Here is a 22,143-nt window from a genome sequence, read left to right as displayed (position 1 = left end):
GGTCACGCTAAAGCCATGCTTGCAGGGCCACCGACTTAAATTAGAAATGAGGAGCACCCTTGGAGGCTTTTGATTTGGCAAATTTGGGCTCCAGAAAGAGCTCTCTGGCTTCTGAGTGGAGAGCAGCCAATGGGCTAAGTAGCGAGAAGAAAGACGAGAGAGCTGGAAGGTTGGGTAGACGTGGGAGTTGCCCAGGCCCAGGCTGGAGGTGGGGATGTGGGGTCATGACCACTGACATGGCATGGGTGAGACTGTCCTGGAAGAGCTGGAAGAGGGGGGAGTCTTGGCTGGATCCCAGAAAGGAGCCCTTGGAGGAGCAGGGGAGTCAGAGGCAGGGAAAGAGGCTGAGGCGCTGGCCCTGCTGAGAGGGCCCTGGGAGATGTATCATGGAGCGGGTGAGAAAGGCCAGTGTCAGAAGAGTCCCGACTCTGCATGCATCCAGCAGCCTTCCGGCCAAGGGGAAGAGAAAGATGTCCAAACACGAAGGCCAGAAGGTGACAAAGAAAGGAAACTAGCAGTGGACTTCCTCAACTGTGGCCAGGCCACCAAGCCTGAGCCTGTGGCCCCAGCCCCCTGCTCTGTCCTGGTCAGTGCTGCACCTGGGGAGGGGGAGAAAAGGAGGGGTACAGTGGGGGTTCACAGAGCACCCGGCCTCAGAAGTCCACAGCGACTGGAGCTAAAGGATGCTGGGCAGCAAGGAGCCAGGAGAGGCTTCCGAGGAGTACCCATCATCTAATGAAGGTGTACAGAAGGCACATGTTGGGCCAGACCCTAGCAAGGGATAGATCAGAATCAGTATTTGCAGTGAGAATGAGTCAGGCAGGCAAGGAGTGATGGGAAGGCCAGATGGCCAAACTGGCCAGGCCAGGGAGCAGGCCAGGGCCTGAGAGTCAGGGTGGGGCAGGGCAGAGGAGCCTGGGCCAGGTCCTGGGGGAAAGCTGAGCCCTCAGGCAAGTGACTTGGGCTTGTCTGACAGGTATAGGGAGCCACTGAACGCTCAGGGGCAGGGAGATGAGGAACAATATTTATTCAGCGTCTACCAAGTGTGAGGCGCTCACTAGACATTTGAGTGCCCGTGCTTCTCAAACTCAGTGTGCCTACCAGTCCCCTCAGAATCACACTAGGATGCCATTTCTAATTGAGTGGGTGGAGGGTGGGGTGTGAGGGGCTGCATTTTGTGTAAGCTCCCAGCTCCTGGACCACACTTGGAGGGAAGGCTGCGCTCATTTGATCTGCACCCCGATGCTGGCCAGGGAGTACTAAGCGCTCCCTTTTATGGGGGACTCACCCCATGAGTTTGACAGCCTGCCTGAGGCTCCCTGCTGATGGCAGCTGGCTGGGCTAAGCTGACCACAGGGCCTGTCCCCTGCCCTCCACCCAGGTGGGGGGAGGGCACGGCCCCCACACCTCGCTCCCTAGCGCCCTAGTCTGCCCCTGGGCTCGGGTCTTCCTCCTGTGGCGCTGGCCTTCAGCCTCTGAGCTTGTCTTCCTCCTGTGGCGCTGGCCTTCAGCCTCTGAGCTTGTCTGCGGCAGCATCTAAAGATAGTCTATCTCACAGGAAACCAGATACTATTGGCTAACTTTGCAAATAAAATGCCCGCAGAGGGAGGAAAAGGGAAATACTTGCCTCTGGCAGAGTCTGCGTGGGACAGGGTGACTGATTGGCACGAGTGGAGGTCCCCTTCCCAGGTCTACGCCAGGTAGGCACGGAGGACTCATTGGTCACCTGTTTCGGGGTGGGACGGGGCACAGTGGTCAAAGCAGGTTATATTGATGGGTTTGCCTCAAGTGGACAATGGAGACCATTTTCCTGAGGATGTTGCAGCCTACAAGTGTCTAAGGGGTGGAGGAGTGGGAGGCAATGAGCGATTAGATGGTTTATAACACACTCAACATGACGGAATGGGGTTAGAGGCATTCGTAATTACATGTTAGGAGAAAACTAGTAATGACATGGAGAAAAGCTCATGATTTGACATTAACTGAAAAAAAAAAAAGCATGATCCATGCTATAAATTGCATCTAAGCGAAATTGAAGAATTATTGCTAATTTTTAAAGATGAGAAATAATACTGATGTTATTTTTCTTTTAAAGAGTCCTTATCTTTTAGAGACCCACACTTAGATGTTTTAAGTTAAATAATCCAGTAGAGGCCTGAAGTGGGGAATAGATGAAATATTGACCACGAGTTGATAACTGTTGGAACCGGCTGATGGGGATAAGGGGGTTCTCTCTGCTTTTATATATGTTTGAATATGTAATAATAAAGAGTTTTGAAAATGGCATCTGCATTTTAATATAAATGTAAGTGTACTTAATATAAATATAAACTATGTATAAGATTAGATGGAGAGAAGCTAAGATTGCTGTGGTTGATTCTAGAAAGTTGGATTGTGGACAGTTTTGTGGGATTTTTTTTTATCCTTTTTCTTCCATGCTTTTTTTGTGCCATCTACAATTTTCATAACGAGCATGTATTGTGTTTATAATAACAACTATTTTAATTAATGAATCGCTGGCACAAATTCAATTGTTCAATTTTGATATGTGGTATTAAGACCACTGCGAGGACTCTCAGGCCCAGAAAGCTTTGTGTCATTGGCAAGTGTGGTCCTTGGGAAGAAAGTGTGGGAGCCAGACAGGACACAAGGCAGAGCCCCGGCGAGGGGAGGCTGCTGCCACTTGTTCCTCAGTGTCCACCTCGTGTCCGGCATTCGCAGCCCCGCAGAGCCTGCAGTCCCTGCTTCGTGAGTTCATAGCTGAGTCCAGAGAAAGACCAGAGAATTTTAGGATTCTCTCACACATCTCCTCACCCTCCCCCACCAAATTTTTTTTTTAATTTTTCAAATATTTGAAATAGAAAACTTGGGGTAGAAAAATTGAGCCAAAAGGAAAGAAGACTGAACCATGGGAAAGCAGACAGAAAACTTCCCTGCTCCAGGGCGGTCATCCTTCGCCCCAACGGCACTTTATTTATTTATTTATTGTTTATTTTTTATTTATTTTATCTTTTTTTTTTTTTTTTTTTGAGATAGAGTCTCACTCTGTTGCCTGGGCTAGAGTGCCATGGCATCAGCCTAGCTCACAGCAGCCTCAAACTCCTGGGCTCAAGCGATCCTTCTGCCTCAGCCTCCCGAGTAGCTGGGACTACAGGCATGCGCCACCATGCCCGGCGAATTTTTTCTATATATTTTTAGTTGGCCAATTAATTTCTTTCTATTTTTAGTAGAGACGGGAGTCTCGCTCATGCTCAGGCTGGTTTCAAACTCCTGACCTTGAGTGTTCCGCCCGCCTCTGCCTCCCAGAGTGCCAGGATTACAGGCGTGAGCCACCGCTCTTGGTGTACCAAGGGCATTTTAGAAGGACCTGGGCTTCCTGAGAGGATGTGGGGTGGGACCTGGGCTGCTGAGCCTTAAGGACCACTGTGGGTCAGGGGGTGGGGACAGTGACTGGGGGTTGGGGATCCCGAAAAGAAAAATGGGCTCAGGAAGGCCAGGGCGGATTCCGTTTTTCACCTTGCTCTCTGCTTGGCTTTATTTTCACAAGAAGATACGGGGTAGGAAGTGGTCTCAGCCTCAGTCTTGGTTTGGTCCCCCCTTGGCCCTCAGGCTGATCTCAGGCTAACCTGGTACATACCACACCTCAGAAAGGGAGCACCCGCTATCGTCAGCCACATTTATGCCAGGCTTCATAAGTCCACCTTCCAGCCCTGCCCCACAACTGTCCCCGCTTCACAGGTGGGTGGCGGAGGCAGCTTGGCTTTGGAACCAAGTCCTGGCTCTGCACTTAGCAACTGTGCCCATCACTTGCTAAGTCCCTTTCTTGCTTTCAAAATGGAGATTGGCCATGAGCCCTTGAAGCCAGGTAAAGGATATGTGCTGACATTCTGTGAGGCTTGGGGCATGATATTAATATAAAAAGTCCCTAGCACACTGCCTGCGATATCTGGTGCTCAAGAAACAATATGCATTGTTATCATGGGGAAACCAAGGCTCAGAAAGTTGGGGTACCTGAAGAACACTGGCTGCTATTGAATGAGATTGTGAGGGATCCAGAGCTATGGGGGCAGGAGAGAGCTGACCCAGTTCAGGACCAACTTCTATCTCTGTCCCCACCCCAGCCAAGAGGCACCCTTCCCCCACCCTGAGCGATGTCAGGTACGGTCCTCCCAAAGCAGAGACCTCCTGCCCAAGGTCCAGGCGTCCAGCTGTTCCTCCAACCACTGACCCAGAGTCCTGAGCTCGAAGATGTTCAGAACCAGCACCTGTCACAGATGAGCTGAACAGGGAAGGGAACTCCTGCTGCTCCAAACCAGGTCACCGTCACAGGAGGCAGTGGAGCCAGGAGGACAGAGTCCAGATGGTGGCTGACTTTTCTGAGGACCATTCTGATTCCTAGCAGCACAGTCCAAGAATTCCAAGAGGCTGCACTCACTCACTATGCCCACTAGAGCCAAGGGAAGGTTGAGGCTTCCAGATGAATCTTGATCCTGCCTGCCCTCGCCGGGTGCTTAGAATCCGCTAGCTGCCACGCAGGTGGGATTCCCGCGGCGCTCTGGCCACCGTTGGCACTTCAAGCACCTCATCTTCTTGTTTGGCCAAACTGCAGCTATTTTAGATTGTGAAGCTTGGCAGGAAAGAAAACCTGTATTCCACCTCCTTAATTTTTTTCTTTTAAATTATTATGGGTACGTAATCATTGTATGTCATTACAGGGTACATTTGATGTTTTGAAACAGGCATACAATGTGGCTTAATCAAATCAGGTTTATTGGGGTATCCACCACTTCAGGCATTGTCATTTCTTTGTGTTAAGAAACATTCCAATTCTGGCCAGGCATGGTGGCTCACGCCTGTAATCCTAGCACTCTGGGAGGCCGAGGTGGGAGGATTGTTTGAGCTCAGGAGTTCAAGACCAGTCTGAGCAAGAGCGAGACCCCGTCTCTACTATAAATAGAAAGAAATTAATTGGCCAACTGATATATATATAAAAAATTAGCTGGGCATGGTGGTGCATGGCTGTAGTCCCAGCTACCCAGGAGGCTGAGGCAGGAGGATCGGTTGAGCCCAGGAGTTTGAGGTTGCTGTGAGATAGGCTGACACTATGGCACTCTAGCCTGGGCAACAGAGTGAGACTTTGTCTCATAAAAAAAAAAAAAGAAAGAAAGAGAAGAGAAGAGAAGAGAAGAGAAGAGAAGAGAAGAGAAGAGAAGAGAAGAGAAGAGAAGAGAAGAGAAGAGAAGAGAAGAGAAGAGAAGGAAAAGAGAAAAGATTCCAATTCCATTCTTTGAGTTATTAAAGTATATCCTAACTTATTGTTGATTATAGTCACTTTGTTGTGCTATCAAATATTGTTCATTCTGTCTAACTAGCTAGTTATATTTTTGCATCCATTAACCATCGCCTCTTTATCACCCCCCCACCACCACCACTGCTACCCTTCCTGGCCTCTGATAACCATCATTCTACTCTCTGTCTCCATGACATCAGTTGTTTTTAATACATAGCTCTCCCACATATGAGTGAGAATATGCAAGATTTGTCTGTCTGTGCTTGGCTTGTTTCACTTAACATAATGTTCTACAGTTCCATCCATGTTATTTCAAATGGCAGAATTTCATTCTTTTCTGTGACTATATAATATTCCACTGTGAATATGTACCACAATTTCTTTCCATTTATCCACTGATAGACACTTAGGTTGATTCCATATCGTGGCTATTGTGAATAGTGCTGCAATAAACATGGGAGTGCAGATATCTGTTTGATATACTGAATTCTCCTCCTTTGGATATATACCCAGCAGTGGGATTGCTGGGTCATACGGTAGTTCTAGTTTTAGTTTTTTGAGGAACCTCCACACTGTTCTCCATAGTGGTTGCACTAATTTACATTCCCACCAACGGTGTATGAGGGTTCCCCTTTCTCCACATTCCCACCAGCATTCATTATTGCCTGTCTTTTTGATAAAATCTGTTTTAACTGGGGTGAGATGACATCTCATTGTAGTTTTGATTTGCATTTCTCTGATGACTAATGATGTCAAGCATTTTTTCATATACCTGTTGACCATTTGTATGTCTTGAGAAATGTCTATTCAGATTCTTTGCCCATTTTTAACCAGATTATTCGATTTTTTTTCATATCGAGTTGTTAGAGCTCCTTATATATTCTAGTTGTTAGTCCCTTGTCAGATGGTAATTTGCAAATATTTTCTCTCATTCTGTGGGTTGTCTCATTTCTTTGTTGATTGTTTCCTTTGCTGTACAGAAGCTTTTTAGTTTGATGTGATCCCATTTGTCCAATTTTGCTTTGGTTGCCTGTGATTTTGGCGGCTATTAGTCAAGAAAGCATTGCACAGCCCTATGTCCTGAAGCATGTCCCCAATATTTTCTACATCTTTCCAGATGTAGAAATATCTTTCCAGACCATCTTTGTTCTTTTCCTTAAACATATGTTTATTATGAAATACAACACACTGAAAAAACAGTGTCCAGGTTAACAACATATTAGAATAGCTCTCCCTCATTACCACCATCTGGGGCAGAGGAGAGAACCTTGCCTTCACCCCCAGGAGCCCCCCACTTCCCTCCCCACAAGTAATCACAAGCGTGACTTCCATGGTGATTGCTTCCTTGCTTTTCCTTATAGTCTGACCCAATCTAAATATGTACCCCTAAACAGTATTGTTTAACTTTGCCTATTTCTGATCTTCATATGCCTGGGTTCATACAGTAGGTCAACTTTTCTTTTTCATTTTTTTTTCTTTTTGAGATGGGGTCTTGCTGTGTTGCTCAGGCTGGTCTTGAACTCCTGGGCTCAAGGGATTCTCCTGCCTCAGTCTCCCAAGCAGCTAGGACTACAAGTGTGCACCACCATGCCTGGGTAATTTTTTTTTTTTTTTTGGAGAGATAGAGTCTTGTTATGTTACCCAGGCTTGTCTTGAACCCCCGGGCTCAAACAATCCTCCTGCCTCGGTCTCCCAAAGTGCTGGGATTACAGATGTGAGCCACCATGCCTGGCCTGGGTCCACTTTTTGGTCTGACTTCTTTGGCTCAGCATTGAAGTTTTAAAATGCATCCATGCTGTTGATGTACATGCACAAACATTTTCATGGCAACATAGGTCTAACTAACCCCAAACTGAAAGTACTCACACATACACCAGCAGTAGAAATGACAATAAATTGTGGAATATTCACACGGTGGAATCTCATACAGCAATGAGAATGAACAGACTATAGCCACAGCAGTAGCATGGGTGAGCTGCTTCCAGAAATGCTGAGATGGAATTTACAAATAAACACAAATTGGTCTATATCCACAAGGTACTTAATCCAGTGCATCTCCATCAGACACAATTTGTATTTCCATGAACAACAATTATTAATATTTACACTGCCATCAGTTTTCTACAATTTACAAATTAATAATGTAACTTGTCTCAGACAATGAAAGGGGCAGATAGCCCGCCCCAAAGGGTGTGTTAGGAAGTACTCCCAGTAATTTTTTGCATGTGCCTATTTCGAAGTCTTTAGTAATTTTTCCTTATAGTTCCTTAGTGTGGAATTTGAGGCTCCTCTATTTATCCCACTCTTGCCTTCTCAGCCCTGGTGCTTTCTGCACCCTGACTTGAGCCCTCCACTCAAATTCCACTGGCCTTTCCTAGATGCTGAGCCCTGGCCTTGAAGTTGACATTTCAAAGGGATGACACCCAGGTCCTTGAGACTTTCCTGGGTCAGAAAGCCAACAAAAGGCCTATCAAATTTCAAAAGGGTTTATGCATACTCCAAGAGAGGAGAAAGTACTTAGCATTACAAGTTTTTTCAAGTAAATGCTCTAAGAAAAAAGGAGATAAGGAGACTCTCTTCCCTTATGTTCAACAAGGAGAATTAGGCCTCTTATTTTATTTATTTATTTTTTTTGAGAGAGTCTCACTTTGTTGCCCAGGCTAGAGTGAGTGCCGTGGCGTCAGCCTGGCTCACAGCAACCTCAATCTCCGGGGCTCAGCGATCCTTCTGCCTCAGCCTCCCGAGTAGCTGGGACTACAGGCATGCGCCACCATGCCTGGCTAATTTTTTTTTTTGTATATATATTTTTAGTTGGTCAATTAATTTCTTTCTACTTTTGGTAGAGACGGGGTCTTGCTCAGGCTGGTTTCGAACTCCTGACCTTGAGCAATCCGCCCGCCTCGGCCTCCCAAAGTGCTAGGATTACAGGCCTGAGCCACCGCGCCCGGCCTCTTATTTTTAATTTTTATTTGTCCTTTACACTAGCCTATGGTAAAGATGCTCAAAATATATTGACTTAATAATTGAACAATTAACAAGTCTCTTTCTCAGTTATTGAAACAAGTTATAAAGTATTTCCTTTCAAAATTTCACACTTCACTTTGACATAAATAAGTAAATATTGTAAAGTACTTTGAAAAGGAAAGGGAAGGGAGGGGTGTCAAACCCAAAATAATGGCAGTTTTGTAAAGAGGCAACCCACTAACCCAACAGGTTATCCTGTTGCTATTTTTCATCTTGGGTGTGCATTTGGCCCATATAAAACCCTGCTGGGTGGCCATGCCATGCTGTTTTAACTGGGCTCATTACTACAGGAATAGACAGTCACTCAATTTACTTACACAGGGGAAGAGGTACAAGTTGTAAAATTTTTCCTAATAGCTCCTTAGCGTGGAATGTAAGGTCCTTCCATCTGCCTTCAGCCTTAGCTCTCTCTGCATCCTTTGTGTGTTATAAAAATAGCCGCCATCATAAATGGGAAATACATCAGAATCTGATAAAACTTGGTTTCCCAAACAGCCAGGAGTATGGGCATGGCGGCTGACTGACAACCTTCCTGTCTAGTACAAGGTAAAAGGCTTGCCAAGACTCAAACTCAACCGATCCAGCACTCTGTCTCCCAAAGGGACACTCACAGGCTGTGACCCAGAAGCATCATGTTCCCTGGGCCGTGTGCGGGGCCGACATTCTGTTGCCATTAGATCACACTTTCGCTGACCTAGGACTCATGCTGCTCTTTAAGACTGCTTCTTTGTGTTTGATTCTTATTGAAAAACTGAGCAGGCCAGAGCTGGCAAGGCCCTTATAGGTGGTCTGGTCCAGTGTTTTCATTTCACACATCAGACAACTGAGGCAGAGCCGGAGTGCCCTTCCAGGTCCCCCAGCCATTGGTGCATGGAATGTGTGGGCCTTTGTGAAGCATGTGGCCCTTAAAGGCACCATGATACATTTGAAGGCAGGTCATAGGCTACCCCTTCAGCCTTGGGCCTTTTCTTCTCCAGAGAAACTAATGTCAATGTCTTCACTACTACTGATGAGAGCTAGATTCTAGAGGTCCACCAGTGAGGACCACCTATCATGCCTGGAGGGAGTGGCAAATAGTACCCCACCTTCCATTTTCCACTTGCCGTTCCCTGAGGGTCGGCCTGCTGAGTCCAGAAGGGAGAAACACAGGCAATTCAGGGCTGCATCATGGACCAGCTTCTTTTCAGGCAGCCTATGTCCACTATTTTCAGTTCTAGTTTTAGAGACTCGGCCTGTGGTACCCTGCAGATTTCCCTTCCCTTTTGCAGTGCAGGAGTGTGGGCTTTGTGGAGAGAGTTGTCTGGGGTTGAGATCCTGGCTCCATTGCTTCTTTTTTTGTTTGTTTGGTTTTTTTGTTGTTGTTTTTTGTGTTTTTTTGAAACAGAGTCTCACTTTGTTGCCTGGGCTAAAGCGCCATGGCATCAGCCTAGCTCACAGCAACCTCAAACTCCTGGGCTCAAGCGATCCTGCTGCCTCAGCCTCCCAAGTAGCTGGGACTACAGGCATGTGCCACCATGCCCGGCTAATTTTTTCTATATATTTTTGATTGCCCAATTAATGTCTTTTTATTTTTAATAGAGACGGGGTCTCGCTCTTGCTCAGGCTGGTTTCGAACTCCTGATCTTGAGCGATCCGCCCGCCTTGGCCTCACAGAGTGCTAGGATTACAGGTGTGAGCCACTGCACCCGGCCTCTATTGCTTCTTTTGATAAGTTAACCAAATCTCTCTGAGCCTCTCTTGGGTAATCTGTACGGTAGGGATATGCATATCTCCTGTGGGGTTTTAAATGGCATCTTGTGTATGGAGCATAACACTTAGCAGGCACCCTAGACTGGCTGCCTCCTCTTCTTCTAAACTGGGGCTTTCTAAGCATAACTTGATTGCATTCCAGATTCTGGAATGCAAACAGCACAATAGCATGCCCAGGGGGAAAGTGTGGCTTGGGGCTCCAGCAATTCTCTACTTTTATTTTGTACAAAGAAAAAAATTAAGCCTCACAATTTTTTCAGAATTAAACTGAACCTCAAACCCAGTCTTCACTAAGGGGTTTACTAAAAAACCATAAACAGAGAGACCAAGGAGGGTTAAAAAACTAAAAGAAGAAGGCCAGCGGTGGTGGCTCATGCCTGTAATCCTAGCACTTTGGGAGGTCGAGGCAGGAGGATCACTTGAGTTCAAGAGTTGGAGACCAGCCTGAGCCTTGAGCAAGAGTCAGACCCTGTCTCTACTAAAAATAGAAAAAATTAGTCTGACATGGTGGTACATGCCTCTAGTCCCAGCTACTCAGGAGGCTGAGGCAGGAGGATTGCTTGAGCACAGGAGTTTGAGGTTGCTGTGAGCTATGCTGACGCCATGGCACTTTACTTAGGGCAACAGAGTGAGACTTTTTATGTTTCAAAAAAAAAGAGAGAAAGGAAAAGAAAAGAGGAAGAAGATATCACTGGATTTAGAAATAATAAGCTGGATGTGAAGTCAAAGGAGAGGGGAAAGCAACGTAAAAAGGATGTTGGATAGAAGAAGAAATGGATTGGGGCCACCTACAAGAGAAGGGAAGTATAGAAAAGGGAAGCTGGTTGGAAATAATCAGTAACAATGACTCCCCCAAACCAGAAAAGGAGTTAAAAAATAATAAGCAGGCACAAGAAAAGGAAGTGGGCCAGAGGAAGTAGACCAGGATGGGCAGCGGAGGAGAGAGAGGAATTTTACAAAGCAGAGCATACAAAATGCATTTCTACTTGGGTATGAAACATACACACATCCAAATCTCTACTTCTAGGTTCAGCTCAAACTCCCAGCTTCATGACATTTCCTATAACCTTGACTTAACTAAATAGAGGGTGAGGAGCCTGAGCAGACCTAGAGAAGGTTTACATTCTTGGCTGGCTACTGCCCTAAGATGTAAAATGCAGCCTCAGCTGATGATGCCTTCATGCTGCGACAGCCCAGGGTGTCTGCTTCTTCTCTCCACCCTTGTCCACAGGAAACCTCGCTGAGTAGATGCTGCTGCAAATGCTTATCTCACCGGATTCATACACTTGCTTTCCGGTGTCCTCAGGGGCAAAGGAAAGCCATTGTCCAGCCCAAGGTGAAAGCTAATTAGACCAGAGGGCTGGTCACACTCCCATCTGCTGCCAGGAGACCCTATCTTTAGGCTCATCTCTCCAACCTTGAAAATCTCAGAGGATCCAGAAATAAACGATCTACACAGCTCAGGCCCAATATTCCTAAAAAGGTGGCTTGCTAAAGCTATCAAGGTCAGAGGAATGACTCCCTGGAGATGTCCTTCACTGGCATCAGATATCTGGTATCTGTGGTGCCCTCACATGCTATGGGGCTGTCTCAGGGCAGATGTGAACTGGCTCGAGCATGCCATCTACAAGTCCCTTTCCAACCAGATAAAGCCCAGTGTCGCTCATGACTCACACTGTTTCTTGACATTTGCATAGAAGACGGAGCTGCAGTTACGCTGGCATCTGTTTCATGATCAGATATGCTCAACAGCCACACGTGAAAGGAGTGTGTTGAGATGACAAGTTTTAGTTTCAGGTTTTTGGGGGTTTTTTTGAGACAGAGTTTCACTCTGTTGCCAGGGCTAGAGTACAGTGGCGTCATCATAGCTCACAGCAACCTCAAACTCCTAGGCTCAAGCGATCCTCCTGCCTCAGCCTCCCGAGTAGCTGGGACTACAGGCATGCGCCACCATGCCCGGCTGATTTTTCTATTTTTAGTAAGATGGGGCCTCGCTCTTGCTCAGGCTGGTCTCGAACTCCTGAGACCAGGCAATCCTCCCACCTCGGCCTCCCAGAGTGCTAGGATTATAGGTGTGAGCCACCGCGCCTGGCCGAGATGAGAGGTTTTATCTTCCAAGTCATTGTCTAACTGTGGAGAGCTGATGGACCCATGCCCATCTCTGGGGCTCCATGTTGCAAGGCTGATCACCTCTTTTCTTGCTCCTCTAGGTCTTTCATCACTCATTCACTCAACACACCAGGCACCTACTTAAGTTCTCAAAGCCCAAGGGCCCCTGGCTCATGATCAAAATGTACCCTTGCGTGCCCTGTGAGCACCCACAGGACCAGGACAATCAATAGGGTGCTGTTGGCACTACTCCCATTGAACTCCCCAGAATGAAGGAGTAGGATACAATATTTACTCTTCTACAAATATTCACATGACATTCACTCTGTTCCAGGCCTGTCCTATTGAACACTGGCTTGCAGAGCTAAAGAGGACATGGTTCTTTCCTTAGGAGCTCCTAGTCTTGGGAGAGGGGCACAGGGGGAGGGCTATAATGCCAAGTTAAACAAAAATGCTGAGGCTGGACACCTCTGGGCCCAAATTGCAGCCCTACCATACAACCTGTGTGGCCCTGAGCAAGTTACTCACCCTCTCTGAGCACATCTACCTACCCATAAAGTAGAGATAATCGTTTTATGTGTCAGCTACAACTTATTGAACAGATATAGTGCGCTTGTTATTGTACTAGGTTATTTATTTATTTCAGTTTTTCATATTAGTCATATTTTTGTCTATTTTTATTTTTAAAAGCCCAAATAAATTAGTCTCTTTTCCAAAATAGGTAATATGGGCATATGATAAAAAAATTCCACATGAAAACTATGTCTCCTCTCCCCCATCCTCTACTCTCCACGACCTCTGTCCAAGATAGTTGCTGTCACCACCACTAGTGTGCCCCTTCAGAGATATTTAAACTTTATGCAAAATACACACACACCGTTCTTTTCTACAAATGACAGCATACTGTATATACGGTACCTCACCTAGCTTTTTGCACTTGCCAGTATATCTTAGAAATTGTTCCATAACAGAGTATATAGATCTGCCTGTTTTCATTTTTAAGCAGGTGCTTGGTATTCCATTAATTAAATTTACTGTGCTTTAATCTGATCTGTCAGTACCGACAGACATCAGGGTTGTTTCCTTTCATTTCTATTTCAAGCTTGCTGCAGTGACTGTCCGTGTGTACACATTTCCTGGAGCACGTCTATGTGCATGTCTCTAATACCCTGTACTAGACACTATGCTAGATTTAATAATGTTACATCGCTTATTGGGATAAGCAACACAACAGTGAGCCATTATCCCCATAAACAATTTAATGTTACTTTATTCTTATGCTCTCAACAAACCTATGAGGTTGTGTTCTAAAAGAGGAAGCTGAGACCATTGCTTTGATGGCTTTTTACCACTGGGTTTTGGACTCTGTTTGATAGTCATCGTGTCCTTGTCTCTTCTCCTTTGCCAGGGTTTGCCCCTTGAGGCCAGGGCCTGGGTCTCCTTCCTCTTTGCGGGAGGAGGAGGGAGAGAGGGAAGAGCCTTGGAGTCAGTCCTTCTTTCCCCACTTGCAGCTGTGGGGTGGGCCAGGTGCTTGCCCTTGCTGTGCTCCTGTGAGGCACAATGTGTGCAGGATGGAAAGGTGACCTGAAGAGCAATAATGTCTCTGGGTGACTAGTGCAGATCCTCAGAATCACGTAGGGACTCCTTCAAAGTGACATCCCTCTCGTGGTATGGAGTGGCTCCCGGCAGGGTCACGACATGCTGGGTGAGCACCTCCCACATTCGTGGCACTGTGTCCATGCTCCGAAGACTCCTTTGGAGCTGGGGCCTCTCTGGGGCCTTTGCTATGGACGCCAAGCCAGCAGAGAGCCAGGATGAGGGCTGCTGAGTGTTGCTGTCCCTTCCCTGAGTGGACCCTCTGCATGGCAGGCAGTGGTCCCAAGACAGGCTGATGCCCACGACCAGCCACTTGGCTCTCAATAAGTGGTATCACCACCAGCCAGCCAAAGTCATCCCTTCCACCGTGTTATGTGAAATTGCATCCCATCTACAGAGGATAAATTGACCCACTTCCTCCATCCCCTGTCTTTATCAAAGTCTTAATCTGGGTGAATTTCCCTGTTCAGACGACAAGCTCCTTCATGGCTAAGATTGTGTCTGACTTGTCTTTCTGCGAGGTCCCTGCCACTCCGAGCCTGTGCCGTGGGTACTTCACACATAATTTGCTGAGTGACCGTTGAGTACCTCCAACCGGGACCACCTCTGGCTTGTTTGTCGTCTTGGTGCACATTAGAGAAGGTGTCCCTGTGTGTGTGGCAGCCTTGAGCCTGGGCACCCGGCAGGGCAAGGGGCTGGATTTAAGACACCACACCCCTGCCACTCAGTCGGGCAATTCTGTTACTTATTTCTATCTCTGCTTTCTCCCCTTCTTGTCCCAGTCTTCCTCTTCCTCTTGTCACGAATATCCCCTGAGCCATTCAGCATGGCAATGAATTAAAACAGGACTTTGCTCTCAGAATCATGAAGAGGATTAGATAATGATGCATGTAGGGCAATGGGCCTGGCAGTTTAGTAAAAGTTCGATAAAGAGTGGCTTACTCCCCCTCCTCCCAAATAATTTGAGAAGAAAGCATGTTTTATTTCAGGGAAAAATAAATCAACCTTTAACAACCAAATTCCGATAGCACCCAGGGCGGAGGTGAAACAGGAGAGTCCACAGGCAGCTTTGAGGAGTCTGAAAATGCAGAGGGCTCGTGCTTCCTCATGCAATGCAGGAAACAGAGCTAATGCTTATTAAGCACCTGCTGTATGCAACAACCTGTGCCAGGTGCTCCACTTAGAACAGCTCATGGGAATGAAGCCCAATCTTGCAGATGACAAATGTCAGGCTCGGAGCTTCCACGCTCACCTGTCACTCGGCCAGAGAGGGCAAAGGCAGGATTTGATCTTGGGAGTGCCGAAGTCCACAGACGTTCCTGGCCTGAAGGACTGACCACAGGCATAGAGAGATGCACAATGATTTTCACAGGCTTTGGCCTCCTGAGGTCAGCTTTGCCAGCTGTTTTTACTGGGGAGGAAGAGGAGGAAGAGGGTGGCTAGCTCAATGTCCCTAACATAGAATCACTAAGGACTTGACTATTCTGTTCTTATACAGCAGCACGTCTGGGAAGATTATGTTCTGGGACAAACTATACACACTAAGTCACAATTCCTGTTCCCCAGTGTATCTGCTTTAATCCTATAAAACTGACATTTGTGTAGCTCAAAAATAGCTGCATGTCAGCAATTTTATACTGTTCAATGTAAATATGATTGATTAAGGTCACAGCCAGAGGTTCCCCGAAGCAAAGAAAGCATGCACGTTCCCGGGGTTGAGAACCCCATCACAGCCTGAGCTGGCCCGGGGGGAAAGCCAGGCCCCTTCACCCCGGGAGAGTGTGTGAGACACGCAGAATGCGGAGCAGAAGCTGGGAAGAGAGGGGCCACGCCCTGGCCGGGGAGGGCGCCTCCCCTTGGCAAGACACCGCCTCGCCTGGGTAAAACCATCAAGGAAGGGGTGCAGTGAGGTGCGGAAACTCCCTTGGTTACTGCGTGGGAGCTTTGCTTTAAGTTGTGGTGAGGAGGGGAGCCACTGTCAACCCAGAGGCACGCTCTGAGCACACCCAGTGTCTGAGGGGCCTGTCTGTGGCGTCGTGAGGAAGAGGAGGAGGTGCTCAGAGGAGCAGTGCGAAAGGGCTGCCTCTCTGTTGGCAGTAAATGGCCAGCAAATCCCAGCTGGGAAAAGCAGGGAGTGGGACAAGCTTTACTTCCCCGCCTGTATGGAAATGTCTTCGTTTTCAATTCCTGCCCAGAAGGAAACAGGAGATAGAATAGTGGGGAAGGCCGGGCAAAGTGAAGCACAGGGCTGGTGACCATCGGGTGAATTAGGCGCTGGGGACCCAGCCCAGCAGGCTACTTGAGCCCCAGCCTCCATGTGGGATCAAGCACCCCTTCTGGCTGCAGAGCCCCGGATGATGGCAACACCTCCTCTTCACTCAGGGCTATAGGGTGACCAGCCGACCCAGTTTGCTTGGGACTGAGGGGTTTCTGATGCAGGACTCTTAGGGCTAAAAACCGGGAAAGTCCTGGATAAGCCAAAACAAGTGGGTCACTCTACGTATGACTCTGTCTGATCCCTGCTAAGGAAGAGAAGGACTTGCTGGTTCCAAGAGGAAGTGGAAGAGAAATGGCTCTCAAAAAACAAAGGTGATGCTTGCTTAGCAGGGGAGATGCTGTGATCACAGAGGTGGCTTTTCCAGGGAGAAGCTCGTCATCCATTGCACCCAGATGTGTTGACCCCTGCATTTTCCCCAGATGCAAGAAACTCGTTTGCATAATTTGTGATTAGTGGTGCTTTCACCTATTTAAAAAAAAAAAAAAAAAAGAGGGCTTTTGGGTGTTGGTCTGCTCTAGGCTCTGAGTCTGAGAACTGCTCTCCAGGCCTAGCTTCATGGAGGAGAAACGAGGGGCCAGAGGGTGGAAAAGGTGGAAATAAAGGGAGAAGGTGGACAGTCACCTTGGGGCAGCTGGGAGTGGAGGTATGAATTATGGCCTCACTCCACCACCCACCCACCCATGCCTCCTGCCATTGTGTTCTCTCCCTTATCCACACCTTGGTCAAGCTAGCCACCTTTTGGAGAGACTTTTGAAAGTCAAAGAAAAAGAGATTTGTCTCAAGCTTCCAAAGACCTAGACCCAAATGCCCGCTGAGCCATTACCGTGTGGCCTTGGGTGTGTCATTAAACCTCTCGGGTACCCGGCCACCTCTCCTGTCAGAAGAGTCTGTTGCAGCCTCCATCACAAGACTGTTAGGGCATTAGACGAGATGGCATGTGTGAAGTTGGGAAATAGCCAACACGCATTTGTTTCTTCCTACCTGCCTATGTGTGAGGCCAGACAGAATTCCACCGGTGTTCCTCGGAGAACTAACACTGTCACTCGTTTTACCTTCCGATCCAGGCTGTCACCATGCCCACCCTCTCTCCTGAATACCTGGATAACTTTGAGTATGATGAGTCCTCTGAAGCCTGTGACATTGGGGAAGCTGTGGCCTTTGGGACTGTCTTCATGTCCATATTCTACTCCCTTGTCTTTGCATTCGGCCTGGTGGGAAATTTGCTGGTGGTGTTCGCCCTCACCAACAGCAAGAAGCGCAAGAGTATTACTGACATTTACCTGCTGAACCTGGCCTTGTCTGACCTGCTCTTCGTGGCCACCTTGCCCTTCTGGACTCACTACTTGCTAAGTGAACAAGGCTTCCACAATGCCGTGTGCAAACTCACTACCGCCTTCTTCTTCATCGGCTTTTTCGGAGGCATATTCTTCATCACCGTCATCAGCATCGACAGGTACCTAGCCATAGTCCTGGCTGCCAACTCCATGAACAACCGGACCGTGCAGCACGGCGTCACCATCAGCCTCGGCGTCTGGGCAGCAGCCATTTTGGTGGCGGCACCCCAGTTCATGTTCACAAAGCAAAAAGAAAACGAGTGCCTCGGTGACTACCCCGAGGTCCTCCAGGAGATCTGGCCCGTGCTGCGCAACGTGGAAGCAAACTTCGTTGGCTTCCTGCTCCCTCTGCTCATTATGAGTTACTGCTACTTCAGAATCCTGCAGACGCTGTTTTCCTGCAAGAACCACAAGAAAGCTAAAGCCATCAAACTGATCCTTCTGGTGGTCATTGTGTTTTTCCTCTTCTGGACACCCTACAATGTTATGATTTTCCTGGAGACACTCAAGCTCTATGACTTCTTTCCCAGTTGTGACATGAGAAGGGATCTGAGGTTGGCCCTCAGTGTGACTGAGACCGTTGCATTTAGCCATTGTTGCCTCAATCCCCTCATCTATGCATTTGCTGGGGAGAAGTTTAGAAGGTACCTTTACCACCTGTATGGGAAATGCCTGGCTGTCTTCTGTGGGCGTTCGGTCCACGTCGGTTTCTCCCCATCTGAATCACAAAGGAGCAGGCAGGGAAGTATTCTGAGCAGCAATTTCACTTACTACACCAGTGATGGAGATGCGTCCCTCCTTCTCTGAACGGATCCTCAATGCCTTGTCTCTACAGACAACCCAGAGTTCCTGAATCTGACACTGAATAACGAGGACATATTTTTTTTCTTCGTTGTTTCTTACATGCAAGAAATTATGGGCCCAACGCCCACAAAACAATCCTAGTGTGTTGTTGAGGATTATGCTCAAAATTTGAATGATAAAGAGTAGACATACCTCTTAGAGCAAATGTCAGCATCTTTTTGTTTGTTTGTTTACAACAGCAAAAATTCAAGCCAGACTAGTTTAGTTAAAAAGGGGGTGGTGAATATTGTTCACATTGTGACATGAGCAAAGCAGTGGCTGAGCCCTCAAGGTAAGTGGAAACCAGGGCTTGAACCTAGCTAGAATTTCCTCTCTCTGACCCTCAAATCTTGAGTAGTGACAGATCTCCCAGACTCACATTACACAGCTTTATCACCAGAGAGAGACTGACACCCATGCCCCTCTGGTCCCAAGGTCAAAATTCCCAGGGAAGGGTTCTGATTGGCCAAGTTTGTATGAGCTGCCCATCCATGGGGAAGGAATACACAGGAAGGCAGCTGCAGTCCAATCGCATGATTAGAAGTGCAGGAAGACATATTTCCAAAACATCAGAGGGATGAGTATTGTTTTGATCAGGCAGGACAAGAGCTGCACACCATCCTTACCATGTTTCTGACCCAGCCTCTCCACTGATCACACCAGCCAGCATCTGCTCCCAGCGTCCTCTTCATTAAACCTTCTTCTATCATGTCTCTAAACCTACAAGGGCTCCCCACTGCCCACTGCATCAAGTCCAAACTCAAATGCCTGGCCTCTGAGACCCTCCACCATGTGGTTCCACCAACAAGTTCCTCATTGCCTCCCCATTCCCAAAGGACCCCACCCATCCTGTCAGCCAGGTATCTTTCATCTAACCTCATAAGCTCCACCTGCTCCCAGGCCAGGAGGAAAAATAGAAAGAACAAACCCTGCCCCCAAGTGAGGAGGGTTGGATTTCAACTCTAACTCTGTCACTTACCCGCTGGGTAGCTTGGGGCCAACCACACTTCAGTTTCTACATCCATAGAAGGGGGATAATGGTACCTTTTGCACAGGGAGCATCCTTTCTAGCATGAGAAACCAGCCATCAACTCTTGCAGGTCCAAACAGTCATGTCTGGTTCCCAGACTTGAGCTTTCCCCTCACCTAGCACCATTGCACTGTGCCCAAGTGGAGGTGCTGATGGAAGGGCCTGCAGACTGTGCTGCATGATGTGGCCCAGAGACTGAGGTCTTATGATGGCACCCGATGAGTGAGAGTAAGTCTACAGAGTGAGAGTCTTCCATAACCCAGCTTTCCCGGATTCCTGGAATATTTCCTCCCAATCATCTCACGGCAAGCCCCTACCCATCTGGGAAAAAAAAAGCCCATCATTCATGCTACTGCCAGCCGGAGGAGCCAGGACCACTGGAGTAGCTTTATTTTTTTCAGAAACATTTGGGATAATCCAAAACTTTAGGAAAAAACTATAATAACGCTAAAGAAACTGTCATCTATGATCTAACCACATCAATATCGTCGTTTCTGCATTCACCCATACAGACTGTGTTCACACTTTCACATGTTTAGAGTTGCAATTATAATGTACAGTTTTTTTTTAATGTACAGTTTTGTAATCTGCCTTTTTCTCTCTTAACATTAGACCCCAGATAGCTCTCTGTAGCTCTCTATGTAGCAACATAGCTCTCTGTGCAGTTTTGTTATTATCATTTTAGAAGACTCTACCAGATTGTGTATTCGTTGAAGGCAGATGTGATATCTGATTCACTGCTGTGTATCTGATACATTCCTGGCAGTCGGTATGTTTGTTTAATGAATAAGAGAATGAATCATGTTTCTTTAAGATCAGGAACCATAATTTACTCATCATTAATCTATTGATAAACACTTAACTTGTTGCCAATATTTAGCAAATATATATTTGACAGCACTTTCATCTGTGTGATTTCCTTTCTCCTATTCAATTATTCCTCTGGATAAATTCCTTGCCAGGGGGATAACTGGGTCAAAGGGCATGGGAACATTGTAGCTTTTGATACGTGCATACGAAATCAGTATATTGCAAAATCTTAATAGAGCACGTGTTATATACAACCCAAGAACTCAGATCCAGAGCTATTCCAAAGATGATCAGCCCAAGGCTTTGTCCTCAGAGATTTAACATTTAAATGCAGAACAGAGAAGTGAACGAATGAGCATGCTTTCTTTGCATTAAGTGGTAGCACAAGGACAATGATTTCCGATCTGAGTCTTTAGGGCAAAGGAGTTCTCCAGGAAAATAAGAAGGGCTTTCCAGGCCGAGGGAATGGCTTGTGGAAAGGAGGTGTGCAAGAGAATGAGCAGCTTACGTCGTGAGAAAACAGAAGCAGAATGAGTGGTAAGAACCTTCTGGAGCTGGGGCTGTCAGCTGTGGTGTGGGCTCAGACAACAAATGGAGGGGGTAGTTCTCCATTGTAGGATGTTCACGAGTTTTGCTCCATTTTTACCTGATCGTCATTCCAGCTGTTGAACCTTGAGACTTTTAAAAGTTTAACTTATTTCTGGACTTCCAAGGAGGAAATGATTCTTTCAGCTTGAGAAATAAAAGTAGGGGAACAAGCACTTTCATTTCTAGAAGAAAATTGAGTTTGTGCCATAAGAAACCTATATTCATTCATTCATTCATTTTGATGAATAGGACAGAATAGGGGAAAAAATAAGGACATTCATTGAAACACTCAAAATCTAAGGATGCTGGTGTCTGAATAAAGCAAGGCACATTTGGAAAAGACATCTGGCCCTCAGAGCACAACTGGATCAGACCCACTCTGCATCTGAGCTCTGGGCTTCCCCAAAGCAGAGGGAGACAGCGAACTCTAGAAGCAAAGAGATCTGGGATGAGTCCCAACATATGTACCCTGTGACCTGGGGCAAGTTACTTCACATCTCTCAGGCTAAGTTTCCTCATCAGACAAATAAAGATAAAAGTAGTTTCCACCTGCTACAGTTCTAGTAGAGGCTTTAGTGAGATTTCTACCAAAAAGCTTATAGTGCAGACCTGGCAAAGCAAGCTCAAAAGAATGGTGGCAATTATTTTTATTCTTCTTCTCACTATGATTAGATAGCTCTTTTCCCAGCGAGGAAACTCCTACTAGCTTATCCTGGCTTTTTTGCTTTTCCTAGTCCCAGAACCACATACTTTGGGGTGATCAGAGATGACTGGGTCCAATGTCACGCTTTGCAGGTAAGGAAAAGGAGGCCCAAGGTCCCACAGTGAATTATTGCAAGAGGTGGATCCTTGACTCAGAGTCCACCACCTCCTTCCTCATCTCGATGAGAATACAGACCCAACCGGCCTCTAAGAGCAGAGAACACAGGTGGGGCAACAGAGAAAGCACAGAAAGAAAGTCTGCAGGCTTAGGACGTAGGCAAGGAGAAGCCTGCAGCACAGCAGCTGCAGAGTTTAACAGAATCATTCTGCACATGGACATGCTGGGTGGCACAGAGTTTGGTGATAGCTGTTTGGAGACATCGTTATCTCTGATGACACATGGTGTCAACCGAGAGAGACTCATCAGCAAAGGCTGCAGGATCCCCAGAGGCAGATGCCATCAGCAGCCTCCAGCAAGATATGGGTGGGCCAACCCCTAGACAGAAGGCTCATGTCAAAGGACAGCCATAGCCAGAGGCTGTCCAGTGCTTGGGTGAAATGCCAAATCCCTTCCAGATAATTCTACTCACTTCAGGTTTATTCTATGCCCATTAAATTTCATTCTAGCACTCTAGGAGGCCAAGGCGGGCCAATGGCTCAAGGTCAGGAGTTTGAAACCAGCCTGAGACCCCGTCTCTACCACAAATAGAAAGAAATTAATTGGCCAACTAATACATATAGAAAAAATTAGCCGGGCATGGTGGCGCATGCCTGTAGTCCCAGCTACTCG

At 47.1% G+C, this 22,143-nt stretch overlaps 1 protein-coding gene across 1 annotated transcript; it reads left to right on the top strand.

The window, feature by feature from the left end:
• The first annotated feature begins 1,508 nt into the window (after positions 1 to 1,508).
• Positions 1,509 to 20,151, top strand: CX3CR1 (C-X3-C motif chemokine receptor 1). Its single transcript, XM_012742174.3, has 2 exons — positions 1,509 to 1,700; positions 17,111 to 20,151. Exon 2 carries the CDS (start codon positions 17,120 to 17,122, stop codon positions 18,185 to 18,187), a length of 1,068 nt encoding a protein of 355 aa, XP_012597628.2. The 5' UTR covers positions 1,509 to 1,700; positions 17,111 to 17,119; the 3' UTR covers positions 18,188 to 20,151.
• Positions 20,152 to 22,143: the final 1,992 nt, after the last annotated feature.

Source organism: Microcebus murinus, chromosome 1, assembly GCF_040939455.1.
Source record: "Microcebus murinus isolate Inina chromosome 1, M.murinus_Inina_mat1.0, whole genome shotgun sequence".
NCBI classification, from domain to species: domain Eukaryota; kingdom Metazoa; phylum Chordata; class Mammalia; order Primates; family Cheirogaleidae; genus Microcebus; species Microcebus murinus.
The sequence above is the reverse complement of the archived record's forward strand: the minus strand, read 5'-3'. Positions and strand labels throughout refer to the sequence as shown.